At 35.3% G+C, this 15,385-nt stretch overlaps 2 protein-coding genes across 4 annotated transcripts; one reads left to right on the plus strand and one right to left on the minus strand.

The window, feature by feature from the left end:
• Positions 1-241: 241 nt before the first annotated feature.
• LOC110440524 (nucleoside diphosphate-linked moiety X motif 8-like) lies at positions 242-8,029 on the plus strand. Of its 3 annotated transcripts, none has more exons than XM_021483656.1 (5): positions 242-325; positions 2,720-3,458; positions 4,847-4,979; positions 5,319-5,402; positions 6,169-8,029. In XM_021483656.1, the coding sequence occupies exons 2-5, from the start codon at positions 2,917-2,919 to the stop codon at positions 6,385-6,387; spliced, it is 978 nt and encodes a 325-aa protein (XP_021339331.1). In that variant the 5' UTR covers positions 242-325; positions 2,720-2,916; the 3' UTR covers positions 6,388-8,029. The 3 variants fall into 3 exon arrangements, with proteins under 3 accessions (XP_021339331.1, XP_021339332.1, XP_021339334.1); XM_021483657.1 differs by having other exon boundaries at positions 5,322-5,402; XM_021483659.1 differs by lacking the exons at positions 242-325; positions 2,720-3,458 and adding an exon at positions 3,469-4,300.
• A 60-nt stretch (positions 8,030-8,089) lies between these two features.
• LOC110440496 (elongator complex protein 5-like) lies at positions 8,090-15,114 on the minus strand. Its single transcript, XM_021483613.1, has 8 exons — positions 14,997-15,114; positions 14,341-14,401; positions 13,432-13,512; positions 11,469-11,689; positions 10,874-11,052; positions 10,045-10,140; positions 9,531-9,631; positions 8,090-8,892 (listed from the first exon to the last, which is right to left on the minus strand). Exons 1-8 carry the CDS (start codon positions 15,049-15,051, stop codon positions 8,784-8,786), a joined length of 903 nt encoding a protein of 300 aa, XP_021339288.1. The 5' UTR covers positions 15,052-15,114; the 3' UTR covers positions 8,090-8,783.
• Between the last annotated feature and the right edge of the window lie 271 nt (positions 15,115-15,385).

The raw sequence follows: 15,385 nt of genomic DNA on the forward strand, positions 1-15,385 counted from the left end.
GCGATGTTACTAATTTCAAATAACCATAACTCGGTCAAATTTAATGATTTTTTCACCGTTTTTTTATCACTACATTCATACTGTTACAAACAATGCAAAAAATACAATCATTATGGTGTATAAGTTGAGACAAACGCCCGGGCGATCAATATATCACTACCGGGCTGTCCCGGACTGTGCCGGGCTCTACCGGGCTGTACCGGGCTATACCGGGCTGTACCGGGCTGTAATTAGTAGCAGCCCGTAGTACACGTAGGGAAAACTCATGACGTGTTGTTATGTGATCATCGTAAAACACACACGCATTATTAGGGGCACAAGACAAGTGAGTATGGCGGGTTTTTTCATAATCTGTATCTGCTTGTTAATGACATACCAGCAATACGTATCTGTCAAAAAACTTAAAGTCTGTTGTTGGAAAAATGAGAAACTCCCTCGACTTTCATGGACTGTCCGAGATAACATTAGACATTAGAAGGCAATCTTATTTTCTAATGATACTTAAATCACAACTCCATCCTATACTGTCAAATAATATAACATCTTATTTTGGTGAAATAATATAACATCATCATACAACTTATTCTATTCATATATACATGTAGGCCTATATATTATTACGAGAAATTATATCATCTTATATTGTCAAATTCTTAGGACCTTTTGTTGTCTAAGTAATTTTAAAAGATCCTTACTAGAGGACCGCATTGGAAATAAGCTGCCACCCAACTTTCATGGGATATCCTAGGTTAAAGCTTAGTCATCATGCAGATACATTGTATTTATAGTGCTCCAAAATTTGTGATATTAACATTGATGTGATAATCTAAATACTGTGATAAATCTGTGATTATTATGCAATTGAAATCTGTGATCATATTTGATATTTGTACCTGTATCATGCTTTTACCGAATAAGTATTATTATTATATGCATTTCACCTATGGTTTCACTTTCCTTTATGAACGTTCGGACATTTTTGAAGGAATTCCCAACATGCTAAATGTACATATAGAGGTAAATTCTTATCAAATCATTATGTGATAATTTATTGCAGAATATGTGATGTTAGTAATACAGGTTACTACCACAGACTTAGATCTAATCTAATTCTGTGTTACTACGTATAATGTATCTACCATTTATTATATTATAAATCTTGTAAAATATCATCTTCCTATACATTAACCTCAAAGTTGACCTTGGATACGCTGCACCCTTCCCTAAAAACTTACAGAGCTTTATATAAAATCATGACCAAAAAAAATGTGTTTTTCCTGTTTCTGCTTGAACTTTTTTAGGGTAGTCAAATTTGTTTTTTTTGCAAATATTTTTACTATACTTATATGGAGCAGGAGTTCTGACTTTAACCACAGACTTACATCTAATTCCGTGCATTAACAGTGCTTATCACTAAATGCCAATACAAACTTTAGTGTAGGCACAAATAAATAATCTAGGGTCAGTAGAAAAACTGGACAAGCATGTTTTTATCAATTTTCTTAAGGGTCTGGCTGCACGGGCCAGTTATTATTAATTATATAAACTGACCAGGTGAGCTAGCTATAGTAGCTCTTAATGTTTATCGTTAAAGTTGACCAAAGGTTTTTTGATCTCAGAACTCTAGACAACGCTCTACCAATCAAGCTATATCTGGTCGCCGACGTTCGACCCAGTCCAGTTCTGTTATATTCCTCCCTCCTTTTTTTAAGTCTTCTGTTAGAATTATTTGATTAGAACAGGAATACCCTATATGATATAGGTCAATTTGGCTTTTCATGATAATCTCGGGATTGCCAGTTCGAACCCGAGTTTGTAGACTAGATACGAAAATGGAAAAAAATACAACCTTCATTACCGGCCTACGCCTGACATATGTATCTTGCGTAATGTTGCTCCTTTACATGGACCCAAGCCTGGATTTCTTACACACAAACAATATGATACTTTTCTATGATAATGGTGTTGTTACTTTTACAACCTGATCTCATTCTGAAATTGATTAAAAACTTAATGATTGTGAATTTTCCTATTTGACTGTGTAAAAAAACCATATATTTCATATGGAACAATACACATTGTGTAGTCTACAGCAGAATCACAAAACAAAGATGCCTGACATATATTCTTTATAACATGTATCATCTTACTAAACCGCACCGCTTATCCTCATGATAAAACATATACGCGGGAAATATCGATTATGACGTCACAATGACTGATGACGTTGTACACTGTTTTTATTATTATTTATTCTACATCCATTGGATCCAAAATGGCGGCTTCCATAAACGGAATTCATGAATGCACGATTTCAAAAATTATGCAAGTGAATTGACTTGCTATGTCTATGGGATTTTATGGTAGATTTTGACTGGGGTTTATCTTACGTTTATGTGTACGTGTACATGTTACCTATGAAGCTCACGCAAATGTTACATTTTCCGTCATTGACATTTTGTAATATACCTACTAAAGAAGGGGCAGAGTCTCATACTGGTTTTGGGTAAAACATTGAGCTTTGTTAATGGAGAGACAACGAGTTAGCTGATATAGACTGGGTCATTTGCCGATGGCTACCTTGGTGTTAGAATTACAGGGTTAAGTGTTTAGTCACTGTCTGTCAGAGTCCTGTTTTCTACTCTTGGATTTTGTCTTGTTGAGATGTACTCTTCCTCAGATTAAAGCTGTTAATATTGAAGTTCTTCCTATGTTTCAGATGATGACATTGCTAAAAGAACTTCTTCCTTCATGAAATCTGATCCAGAAGAGTTTAAGACATCCAATCAAAACAATTTCCAATGCCGATAGAATCAAGACTTATTGATCATTAACAGTGAAATGATGTTTTCGCAGTGATCTTAAGTTGCCATAACTTGCTTTTTCAATTCAGTGTTGTATTAATTATAAGTCGAGATGTATGTTGTTGGCTCTTCATACAGACTTGTTTCCCCTCTTTGGAAAAATATCCTCAGCAAGTCCAAGTTAGGGCAACATCAGAAATGGAAAAATATCTTTACAACCGTTTCACCAAAGAGATTATTAAGTAACTCCAGGCATCATACATCAACGTTGACAACAGATTTATTTCCAGGGAAAATGTCGTCATTTAAAATACCCAAAAATATATGTAGAATGCACATGTTAGCTATAGGATGTGCCTTATCACAGAAATCCAGTTTTTTGGAATGTAGTTATGATACTAAAAATCAATTAAGGTCCTACTCTGATAATAGAACTTCCACAGTCGTGAATACACAGAATATTTTCTCAGAGGAAAACAAATGCAGAGTTCAGAGAAAACTTCTAACTGTGAAACCGGTGAAAAGAGTCGTTCCCCAACATGAAAATCCTAAAGACGCTGCTGTTTTGATACCACTATGTTACGTCAACAACGAACCATCGCTACTGTTCATGGTCAGATCATGGAAAGTTCCAGTACACAAGGGAGAAGTATGGTGAGTATTTCATATCGGAGCAAAGTGTTGTTGGTAATGTATTATTGTTTAGAATTTAGTGAAATTATAGCCACTGTACATATGGGCATAGGTGTCAACCTCCGAAACCTCCAATGAGGGAGCTTAATTAAGTTGTCACTCATTCCACATTTCGAATGAGGGAGAAAGTGTGCAAAACGTGACTCAAACTGCCATGTTCAATTTATCTTTCCCTTTTTATGTATCAAAATAACTGCAAAAAGCATTCATTTGATTCAGACACACCTATTATGATCATTGCATATACCCTTCAGTAACTAGGAGATCATTTGACCAGAGGATGTAGATTTTGTATGAGTTTGGACATGAATGAGGGAGTTTCGCAATCTGATTAAAATCATCTGTTAAATGGCTCCTCCTGAGGCGTAGTACGTTATAGAAACCATATAACAGATGATTTTAATCAGATTGGGAGTTTCGTGGGAGATTTGTAAATCTTGGTCAAAATGAGGGAGGTTTGACAGTTACGTGTGAGTATTGTAAAATAGTCTTCAGACATAATTATATTGGTGTTATGCATCATTTTGCAAATATGAAAATATCTGAGAGATAACTCAACATTCAGGTTAATGATCCAAATGAATTTAAGCTTCACAAAATACATGTATTCTAAAAATATTTGAAATACAGATTGTGGATAAAGGAAAATTATGATATTTACAGTTGAAAATCTTAAGAACCTGTTGAAATCAGATCTTCAAACAAATCTAACTGGTAGTGGTACTGGACTCTACACATTTGCATGTAAATCTCAGGGTGGTCAGGTGGCGCAGTGGATAACGCATTCACCGTTCACCAAGTTGGTAGGTATTTGATTCCCCAATCACACGTAAAAAAGGTATGGGGTTGATTGCCTGCCCAACCATGTGGTTTTCTCCGGGTACTCCAGTTTTCTCTCACATAATTTCAAGACACATCTTGCACTTACATTGGGGCGAACAGCAGTGATTTATATAAATTGAAATTACTTGTTTCATAATTGTTTGCTTGGTTTAGGTAGGTCTGTTTTAGTAGTTATCATTTTTTGAGCAATGTATGCCGATATGATGAAATTCCTCTTAGCATAATTTTTGTTCATGTACAGTCAAATCTCTTTATCTCGAACTCTTATAACTGGAAGACCCCGTTTAATTCAAAGTATTTCATCAGTCCCTGCGAAAACTCTTCTTAATTTTAGTAATAAAAACTCTAAAAAACTTGAAATATTCCCATGATCCCGTCGACTTTGAGATAACGAGATTTGACTGTACATCCACAATTCTTGGAATCAAATAAGCTGTCAGCTTCAATATGGTGCCCTTAAGTCTTTAATACAATGTGTTGTCTGACGATCTGTGTGACGTGGTCAGTTTTCCAGGTGGTATGAAAGATGCCACCGACCTTGACCTTTCCCAGACTGCCTTGAGGGAGACATTTGAGGAGATGGGGCTTCCAATGGAGAGAGTCAGTTTGTGGGGAAATATGCCCAAAGTTCCTAGTAAGGTGAGAATTTCATCCACCTCTCAATTACATTTTTAACGTTGGTGTGATATTTATCCTCAAGATTTATTCAGTTTCAATAAAGAGTAATGGTGCTTAATGCAGTCTTAACTAAGAAGTTCTGATGTCAAAAGAATCATAAAGGGGCCTGCCATATCATTGTGCTACTAAAACTGGTAATAAATATACCCTCATATCAGCATGCATGCATTAAAATGTGGAAATGTGGCGATTGATTTTAATTTGATAAACATTCAATTGTTTTGTTTTGGACATGTACATATACAAAAGTATTCAATGTGATTTAGGAAAGGATTGTTTTAAAGTATAGCTTTGTTTTAGAAGGATGGGAAAATTCAAGTGACACCATATTTGGGATTCTGTGGAGATATGGACCTCTCCAAACTGGCACTGGATGAATCTGAGGTAAATAAATCATCCAGTCAAAACAAGGAGGGAACATGAAAGAAGAATTATAGAGGTCCTTTCAAATTCTTCGATCATCAATTTGAACAGATATATAATAAAAAAAATATTATATACCATTATACATCCTGCTAGTTGGCTTTACGTGTTTTGTTGGATGTAAAAAAAGTATTTTTATATATACCAAAACTTGAAGGGGGGTATACTTATTTCCTGGCACACACCCTATACAGAAAGTATGGAAATGTGGGGTTGGGCTTATTACCAGGCGTGGGCTAATCACCAGTAATATATGGTAATATGAAGAGTATAATTAACCATAATTATGTTTTCTTAGTGTAATACCTTCACACCTGTTATCTCACCCTCGATACTCTGGGGGTTACGCTCACTTTCGCTCTCTGCACCCCTGGAGTATGCCATAGCAAAATTGAAGGTACATGGCTAACTCAGGTAAAAAAGCCTGACCAATCGCAAGGCTGATACTTAATTATCTTTTGAAGATTACAAAGGAGCGACAACCGACAGACTTTTTTGATGTACATCAAAGGATTAAACTGGTCTTCCCGTCTCATCCACAAGGTGGCATATACATGTACATGACATTCGATTTTGCTATGACATATTCTAGGGGTGTAGAGACCGAAAGTGAGCATAACCCCTGGAGTATTGAGGATGCTAAATTATGTATCACCATCTTCTATTAAGTTTAAATAGGTAATACGATCATGAAAATCTTAAAATGTCAACACTGTTGCGTTGTCAGGTGGATGCTGTGTTTACCAGGACTCTCGCTTCCCTCTGCGATCCAGGTAATGTTGGCTCCACCCAGTTCAGGGCTGGCTTCACACTCCCCGTTTTCCTGGGCGGGGAGTTGAGGATTTGGGGAATGACTGCCATTCTGTTACATCAGGCACTGACCATCCTCGCTCCGGGAATGTACAACTACAAACTAAGACATGTTCGACCGATGCAACCTTCTTGACGTAAAATCTCATTCTAGTTTACCCAGAAAAATATTACATTGTGTTGTTATATCTTGATTAATAACAGCTACAGTGTATTCATGAAGTTTAATTTAATAGACAATTTGACTTAATTTGCAACATATCAAAGCTTATGAAGATGATACATAGAAACTGTAGAAATGTGGGTATTTGCTTTAATCTAAATGTAATCATATTAATGAGGAGTTAATGGAGGTTGTGAAATTTTCATTAACCCATTCACCCCTAAAGCCACATTTGAACCTTGCCAAATCAGAGACTGGACAAGTCCAATTAATTGTGCAGGGGGGAATGAGTTAACAATGATGATTAATAGTTTTTACAGTTTGTTTGATGTGTTACAAGATGCATGTAGTGTGCAGATCTAGATGTGATATAAAGTTTAATCAAAGTTTGTCCACTACGAAACAAAGACTTCTAAGACTACAATTACCCTGTAAGATCCTCTGTATAAAACCTTATAAGCTTTTGATAATGATTTGTTTAGTCAAATTTTCAAATTGATATTTTTGACAGATTTATAAAGAAATACAAAAAAAAATTCATTTGGAATTCCATGGTTTTTGGTTGTTAACAGTTTGTCTTTAAATTTGAATACTATTATTCTGATTGAATTGAAAAATGAATTATAAGGTTAAAGTTAAGAGGTACATTTTTCTTTTTTTAATTCACTAACCAGAGTATATTTCATTGAGTTAGCACATTCAATTGTCTAAAGAACAAAATTGTTCATACCACGTATTAAAGGTATTCTGGCAAATCAATGTCCTATATTTGGGTATGTAAAAGTGGACGTCTATTTCTGTGATGTATAATAATATGAGGTATGGGTATTATAATTTATTATTGAGTAGGGTGTTGTAAATTGTAACACTCAAAATCCTGGGAGTTACGTTATTATCTGTGATTAATCAAAAGGCCAGTATTAATCAAATGTGTGTCTGCCTAAATCTGAGCCAGTATTTTAAAGTTCCGCCAAGTAGCTAGAGTATAGGTAGGGATTTCTTTTGTAAATGTTGCTTTCTTTACTGGTTTTAATGAATTGTTGAACTCATTGACCCCTGAAGACACATTTGAACTCTTCCGATTCAAAGGTTGGAAAAGTTCACTATGAAATTTTAGGGGTGAATGAGTTAAAACATTATTTTATTTTGGTGCAGTTATTGATACAAATAATGGACACTCTCAGATGTAAACATTTCCAGACAGTTTGGTTCAGGATCCCTGTATCACTGCCAAAAAACAGTAAGCATGCATTGAAAACCTACTTTTACTTACCTTACATGATTAAAGCTTTGATAAATGATTTCTGAAAAGAAAACCATGCCTTGTGGGACTTAAATGAAAAAGAGAATTAAAATGAAAGAAAACGAAATATAATCAATGAGAGTGTTCCGAGTGCTAAAATAATTAAATTCTATGTGTCCAGATAGGGATTCACGAGCTTGAGAAGTTTATGGGCATACCTTCATATTGTCCATGCAATACTTTTCTGAAAATCTGCAGCAACCATTTTTAACTCAGGTTCAGAACTTATGACTGTTGATGATTTAAATATTGATAAATATATGTCCTGTTGGTAAATTAAGACGATGTTATTAATCTAAAAATAAAAATAAAACTGCCTTTAATTGTGTTTGTTATAATAATAATATTTCACAACACTTCGATATCTTTTTATATGTATTTATTTTGCTTTCAAATCACATTGCTGAAATGACAATTTACTGTAGATGCTTCCCACTGTGAAACTTTCCCACTGCCAACAAAATTCAAAGTATGGAAGACAATGAACAAACTGAAAACATAATGAATATCCTAGTATGATAGATAGGGATAAAAATGTTAAAGTGCAAGTTTGATATTTCACTTTGCAAATAGGAAAACACAGTAAGATATTAACGATACAACATAATTTTATGTAATTACATTTGTACATGTAGAAGGAACTTGTCACCCTGGAACTACTGTTTGCTGGAATTGTTTTTTCAGTCAAGTTTTCTCCCTTCACTGATAATTCGCCTTAAAATTTTATACCTTTGTAAATCATGTTGCAAACTTATTTTCATTGTAGTGATAATTCGCCCTCTTTATGAGGACAAAAAAGTTGAAAGTTAAACTGCAGCAAAAATTTGTAGCAAAACTACGATTACAGATGAAGTTTAATAAGTCACTCTGATAAGACAGTCCACGTACCCATAACAATGTTACTCTAGACTGACTTTTGTCTCAAAAACTGAGATAAGAAAGTAAATTTTACATCTTCATATCATTCAGTCAAGATATACACATATTTTGTGATGATCTTATTTTTTTAAATTCCACATTGACTGATTTTGTTCAGTAAAATTCAGATTTAGTAAGGGTAGAATCATCAAACGTCCAAATCATCATCGGGATCTTCCTCATCGAAGTCGTCTGCTTCGTCTGGCTGGTAGAATATCTTTCCCTCGCCGACAGACTTGTTCAGTGTGGCTTCTATCCTGTTACAACAGATCAGAGCCAAATCAATAAAATAGAAAACAAATGATCAGAAGCTCACATAGATACTCCCCCTCCCACCTGATGACCACCAAAATCTAATAATGATAATTCAAGATTCTTATAATCCGCTTTATCACAACCTAATTTGTAGTTTGTGTCTGAAAGCGGTTCACACATAATTATCCGTAGTTATAGGGCCTTTTGCAACCAGACAATATCTTATTCAACTCCCTGGGGATCATACAGCCGGTGCTGCCATTTTGGCGCTCACAGCTAGCATTCAACAATTCTAGCACTGCCCAACCACATACTTATTTACAGCTGAGTAGACTGGAACAAGCGGAGTAAAGTATCTTGCTCAAAGATACAACACAGTATCTAATCAAGCGTAGAACTCAATGCGACCATACTGTTTTGATTGAAGGGTTTGTGAGATGACTTGTACACAAGCTTTTATAACTCGTGCTATCAGGATTAAATAACGTACCAGTGGCCAGGCCCTGCACCTGGAGACTGCATTATTGCTCTTTCTGAGAATAAGTAAATATTACAGGATTATAGTAAATGTGGTGAGGTTGGCTCTACTTTCTTATCATTACTATGTCCTAGAGTGTTATCTGGTAACTAAGAACCTCACCTTTTCTGGTCATAAGTATATGGTAGCTTCACCTGACTCCGCGCCTTTTTCTCCTGGTCGGTCAAAGACAAGTTGAAGGTCAAATTTGCAGCAGGATCAACCTACAATGATACACTTTCAAATAAACAATTCTAAAAATAAAGATTTGAAACAAGAGGCCTAGAGGCTTTGAAAGCTCACCTGGAATTTTCTTTCTTAATTTTAAACATGTTGACTTCTGTTCACTTTAATCAAATAGTGTGAATATAAAAGCTGTAGTAAGGACTAAATCCCTATGGGCAGTAATGACGCCAAGGACATGAATATATTTGTTTCTCCATGCCCATTAATTTAATATATGGTTATAGGGTAGGGATTTCAACTTTTTCCAATACCAAAGGGCGAGGTGTGACCTCAGGTCAAATCCCAGTAGCATGAAAGTAGTAATCTCTTCATGGCTCATTGCAGGCAATGTAAATTTGGCAACTCTGATTTTCCGGTAAAGATAGGGAAAATCCAGGCTTGGTAATTATACCTGGCTTGTGGGTTGTTGTGGTGTGGAATCAATAACAGTCTTCAGCTCGGTGATGTTTTCAATCTCAAATTGGTCACTGATGTTGAAATGTTCTTTCTGAAATTCAAAAAATTAAATATCAAGTTTAATTGTCCACACTATTAGCCTGAATAAACCAAAAATTTACTATATCATATGTCATTAATATTTCTCTTACATTTCTATAAATTTCATACACGTTGTAAAAACATAATTTTCACAACCAAATTGTGTATACCTTTGGACTTCTGTGTACCGGAAACATTCACCAGGTCAAAATCCTTGTTTACCTAGTGTTAAAATTTGCCCTTCACATGTAATTATTAATTCTGGTACATATGTTACAGTATATATGCTGTGAACTAACACGCACTGTCATGATAATTATATAAATATTAATTCAACCTCATTGTGGAGGAGAGATAACTGTGCAAAACTTTCCTGATACACATTAGAGACCTAAAATTAGTATAATTTTGTTAGTGGATATTAATTTGGCTCAAATGCTCGGTGACAAGTCGACCATAACAAGGCCATATCCACATACCTTACTGTAAACATACATATTTTAGTGATAGTCTTATTTTAGCGTATTTTACTCTCTAACTATTGCACTAAATTATGAATGCACCAATTGAAGTTCTTGGTTATTGTTCTCTTTTGCATATTTAAGAGGTGTGTTCATTCAACAATGCACTAATCTACTAAAACTTGATAATGCACTCAAACTTGAGAATGCACAAAAATTTGCTGATGCACTAATGTTGGTGTGTGCTAAAATGCGTATGTTTACAGTATATACTGTACTCACAATTCTGACTATTTTTCCGGAGATCTTTTTATGTAGAGTATTGCAGCAGAACTCATGTCCAGGTGATTGTGTAGGCCAGGTACGAATTACAGTTGACACTGTGTGTTCCACCAAAGTGAGGCTACTGTTGTCATGGAGATCATGATGTACCAGTGCAACAACCTGTTCGACTGAAGCTCCTGATAAAAATAGATTGGAACTATTTGGATTGAACAAAGTCACAAGTCGTACATAGTCATAAGTCAAGTCTGTATTAAATGACCACACAAGGGTCGAAATATTGAAACTGGTTGTTAAATGAAAGTGGTTGTTTAATAAAGTTTAACCATATTTTTTTTTACAGAATGGCATGAACGACTTATTATATATCTGTATGACTCCTTTTTCAGGATACTGTGAACAGACCACCAACCCAAGTGCACTTTCACACACACACGCATGTCTTGATAGTTATGTACATTATTGCTCAACAGAGCCTGTAAATAATAAAACAATAGTCGAGGGGATAATACTGCTAGTCCAGATCTGTTACGCAACTATTCTCATTACATATGACATTGCACTGTCATGACTAGTGTGTCGGATGGAAACGTACCCATGGCATCGCTGTCTGAGAGTTTGTGCAGAGTCTGACAAGTGTAGGGTACTGGTCGAAACAGAAGGAGGGCACTCAAAGAGTCAATAACCAGAGCAACCTTTCGGTCCCTGTTCAGGTTTCCCTTTGCCTTGATGACCTTTGCCAGGTCTGAATCCAGGCAGAGCTCCGATGATTCTTTCCAGTTGAGCATATCATGTTGGCAGTTATGATGAACTATTCTGGTAATAAAGAGAAAATAATAAAAGATCATGATATGCTGATAATTGATTATAATTGAAATTGATTGATTTACACTTTTAAATTCTGATTATCGATTACAAATTCCATAACTGATATAGTTGGTTCATTACTGAACTCAACTGTCAAATGTATACAATAGTACTGAGCTGCAGAATGCAAAATATAAAACAATATTGGACCAGACATGTCACTTTTACACTTGTACGTACAATGTACTTGAAATTAATAACTGTTGTAGGTTTCATTTATCTCTTGGGTTACAATCTACAGTATGCATTGAAAGTCATTTATATTTCTGATTTTTATTATAATATATGTCATATATATACCGGTAATAGATGGTAATGATGAAAAAATTGAAACTGCGTAAAAGTTGGTTGTAAACTGTTCATTATAAAGGAAGGAATTATAATGTATATAGCAAACAGCTCTATCTATTAATGAAGTAATAGAGAGTTCTCACTTTATTCAAGTATTCAGTCCCATAAAATTATAAACTGAATATGTTCAGTGGGTGGACTCCTTAAATTACAAACTGATTACCAGTCACCAAACATGATTTTAACCTGATTGCCAATCACTAATAAGACATCACTTATACACAATACATCTCCAGCACACACGCAGGCATACACACATAGGGAGATATTAGCCAGGTGGCATAGGACTAGTAGTTAGTGCCTGATAAGGCAGCTCCTGGGAATTCCTCAAAACTGGAATATTCTAATTGTATTAATTGTATATCTATGTACTGTAAAGCGCTTTAGAGTGGCTTATGTTAGCTAGAAAGGGAGCTATATCAAATGTTGTATATTATCACTTATTAAATATTTAAAGATGCAGACAAATTAGGGATATAAAATGTTTCTCCGACCGTTAGATGTTTCATTAACTATGATGACTATGTTATGATCATGTTAGTTTCATATACAAATGTAACTCGATAGTGTTTGAACAAAGACCAAATGTCATGACTCTAAGCCTCCTGGTTATTTAGAAGAAGTTGTTTAAAGGCTTGAAAAATGTTTGGTCCATGTGTCCTTGATATATTTGAACAAACTTGATAGCTTCACTCTCGATGATTAAGCCATCAAACCAAAACAGCCTGAATAAGGTCAACTTTTGAAGCTCAGCAAAAGCCGCCAGGGCAGTGTGGGCTCCATAAAAGAAAGATGAAGGGAGATCACTCTGTGTCTGTATTATCGAGATTATAATGGGTCACATGTGGGTAAGAAAGGCAGAATATTTTAATTCTTTGTTTTTAGGGATACAAAGATGGGTGTAGGTATTGAATATGCATACTAAAGTTACAGTAATTTTACATTCCTGTCAACCCTCCGTCATTAGGAGGGAGACTCCCTCATTTTGACCAAAATTTACCAACCTCCCTCGAAACTCCCTCATTTAAGTCCAAAGTCAAAATCTACATCCTGTGGTCAAATGATCTCCTAGTTGCTACAGGACATGATTAATGATCATAACAGGTGTGCCTGAATTGAATTAATGTTTTTTTTTAGTTATTCTGATGCATAAAAGGGGAAAGGTAAATTGAGCAAAGCAGTTTCAGTTGCGTTTCATGCACTTTCTCCGTCATTGAAAATGTGGAATGAGGGAAATCTCCTCCATAGGAGGTTTCAGAGGTTCGATACTTACATTAATTATTACTGAAATGAAAATCCATGATAAACTTTATTTGGAGTTTTGTGATTCCCTGACTTACTTAGTGTTTGTTCCTGCTGGCACTACGTCTAACATGGACTGTGACTTTGGATCAAATGTTAGCACATGGACCTCATCCACCCTACAAAATAGATAATTATAACTATTGTTTTCTCATATAAAATCAGCAATATATAAGTTTATACATATTTTTTTTCTAGTAAACCAAAATAAATAAAGTATCATGAGGTTGACATCAGCCAAGTGCCAAAACCTGTGGTGTGATTTTTCCCCCTAAAATAAAATATAACCAGCCAATCACACCATAGGTTTCAACTCGTGGCTGGTCATCTCAACCTCATGGATGTACAAAACGTGGCTGACTATGACTGCGTTAAAACTTTAAAACTCGGAATGTGTTATTGGAGGAAACGGAAGGAGAATACATTTTACCTACATATAGGAGGTTTTTAAAAGAAAAAGAAAAAGTATTCATCTCTCAACGTTATTAAGCATTTTTTCGTACATGAACCAGATATGTGGTTTTTGATGCAAAACAGTCACGTCACTGTGGGTTCAATTTTTTTAACTCAAGAGCTTAATTTTCTCCCTTCTCGTATATAATGTATATGATCACTGGGGATGGCAATTTATTATTTATTACTAAAAGTCGATCTAAACTCCCTAAAACGTGTAAAATTACTCTGAAAACCAGGACAGGTATCAGCCTAATGATTGGTCAGGTTATTTTAACTGGCACCAATCAAATATAGCTATCTTCACGTCTTCAATTTGCTATAAGAGTCGTACATCAAGCGAGCGTAACCCATGTAGGTTCAAGGATGCAAACAGGCTGACTGGACACTTGACAGACGACTGATCTGCCAGAACATTCGAGCTGAGATTTGGATGAGAAATAATGAGTAACTGACCAGACATGGAAATGTAGTGCTGTTGTTAAGATTTATACCTTTGGCAGAGACTAAGAAGGAAACATGACAGCAGTCCTCTTCCTGGCTCTTCAACAGAATCTGGAACAAGGAGATCACACAAAACTTATACAGAAGAAATAATTGAGGACATTTTTTACTCATGCTTTTCGGATCAGATATTTTGGCTAGTTAAACTCTAACTGACGTAGGGAACAGCTGCCTGCTTGTTTTCAGATAGAATAAAACAAATAAAAATCTAAAAGTATGGAAGGTGAATCAAGCTACACTGTAGTATTTTCAATAAATGTGTTTGAGCTATATAATCAGCAGTTTATAGTGAACCGAATCATAGTGTTATATGCACAATTTTTGTAGTATGATCCTTAATCTGTTAATTTCTAAATCTCTGACAGCTAGCTGTCTTGTGTACGATTTCATTAGTCTGCAGAGTATGCATTATTCCTATAACACAAGAGGCCGCTGGTTGGCCTTTTTTTCTATCGGATATTATTTTGCCGACTGTTACATGGCGCTTGTCAAAAGTTTCTCGCCGTGTAAAACCTCTAACATTGTTGGAGTAAGCATGCATGAGCTGTCAAATGCTGATTTTCATAAAAAATGTTACCTATTTTATTAAAATTGTATATCGAACTCAGATTGTATATATATCAAAGTGAAAGCATGGATCACAGACCCTCTATCAGTGTAAGTGTTGATTTTTCTCTTCCTTTGACCAAATCACCAAGCATCTTGTCATTACTTTTTCAGGGCGCTGACATGTTATTATCCTGCACTGAATATGAACTAAGTTAGGTAAGCGTTTGAAGCTCACGCGATCAAAGCGTCTAATTGACGAGTCGCACATAAACAACAAAGATGTATCGGTTGTCGAATCACCTGTCTTGAGTAGTAGGTTCCGTCACAGAAATCTAATGATAACCTTAAGGTTGCAAATATAAAGCTTATCTTGTAAATAGAGAATGTACTGATAACAGAAAATATATCATTTCTCTCATCTTACAGACTAAAAAGAGGTTCATTCCAAGTTTGATTCTGTCAATATTTTCGAGAACGTGTTTGATA

The sequence above is a fragment of the Mizuhopecten yessoensis genome, unplaced genomic scaffold, assembly GCF_002113885.1.
Source record: "Mizuhopecten yessoensis strain PY_sf001 unplaced genomic scaffold, ASM211388v2 scaffold11183, whole genome shotgun sequence".
NCBI lineage: Eukaryota > Metazoa > Mollusca > Bivalvia > Pectinida > Pectinidae > Mizuhopecten > Mizuhopecten yessoensis.

Bases quoted from the DNA above. Each gene is read 5' to 3' on its own strand.
- LOC110440496 (XM_021483613.1), bottom strand. From the start codon at position 15,051: ATGCTTGGTGATTTGGTCAAAGGAAGAGAAAAATCAACACTTACACTG. The intron at 14,402-14,996 runs GTCTGTGATCCA...TCCTTGTTCCAG, and splicing joins AACACTTACACTGATAGAGG to ATTCTGTTGAAGAGCCAGGA. The intron at 8,893-9,530 runs GTGAGGTTCTTA...CTGTTGTAACAG, and splicing joins TATACTTATGACCAGAAAAG to GATAGAAGCCACACTGAACA.
- LOC110440524 (XM_021483656.1), top strand. From the start codon at position 2,917: ATGTATGTTGTTGGCTCTTCATACAGACTTGTTTCCCCTCTTTGGAAA. The intron at 3,459-4,846 runs GTGAGTATTTCA...TGACGTGGTCAG, and splicing joins GTACACAAGGGAGAAGTATG to TTTTCCAGGTGGTATGAAAG. The intron at 4,980-5,318 runs GTGAGAATTTCA...GCTTTGTTTTAG, and splicing joins TGCCCAAAGTTCCTAGTAAG to AAGGATGGGAAAATTCAAGT.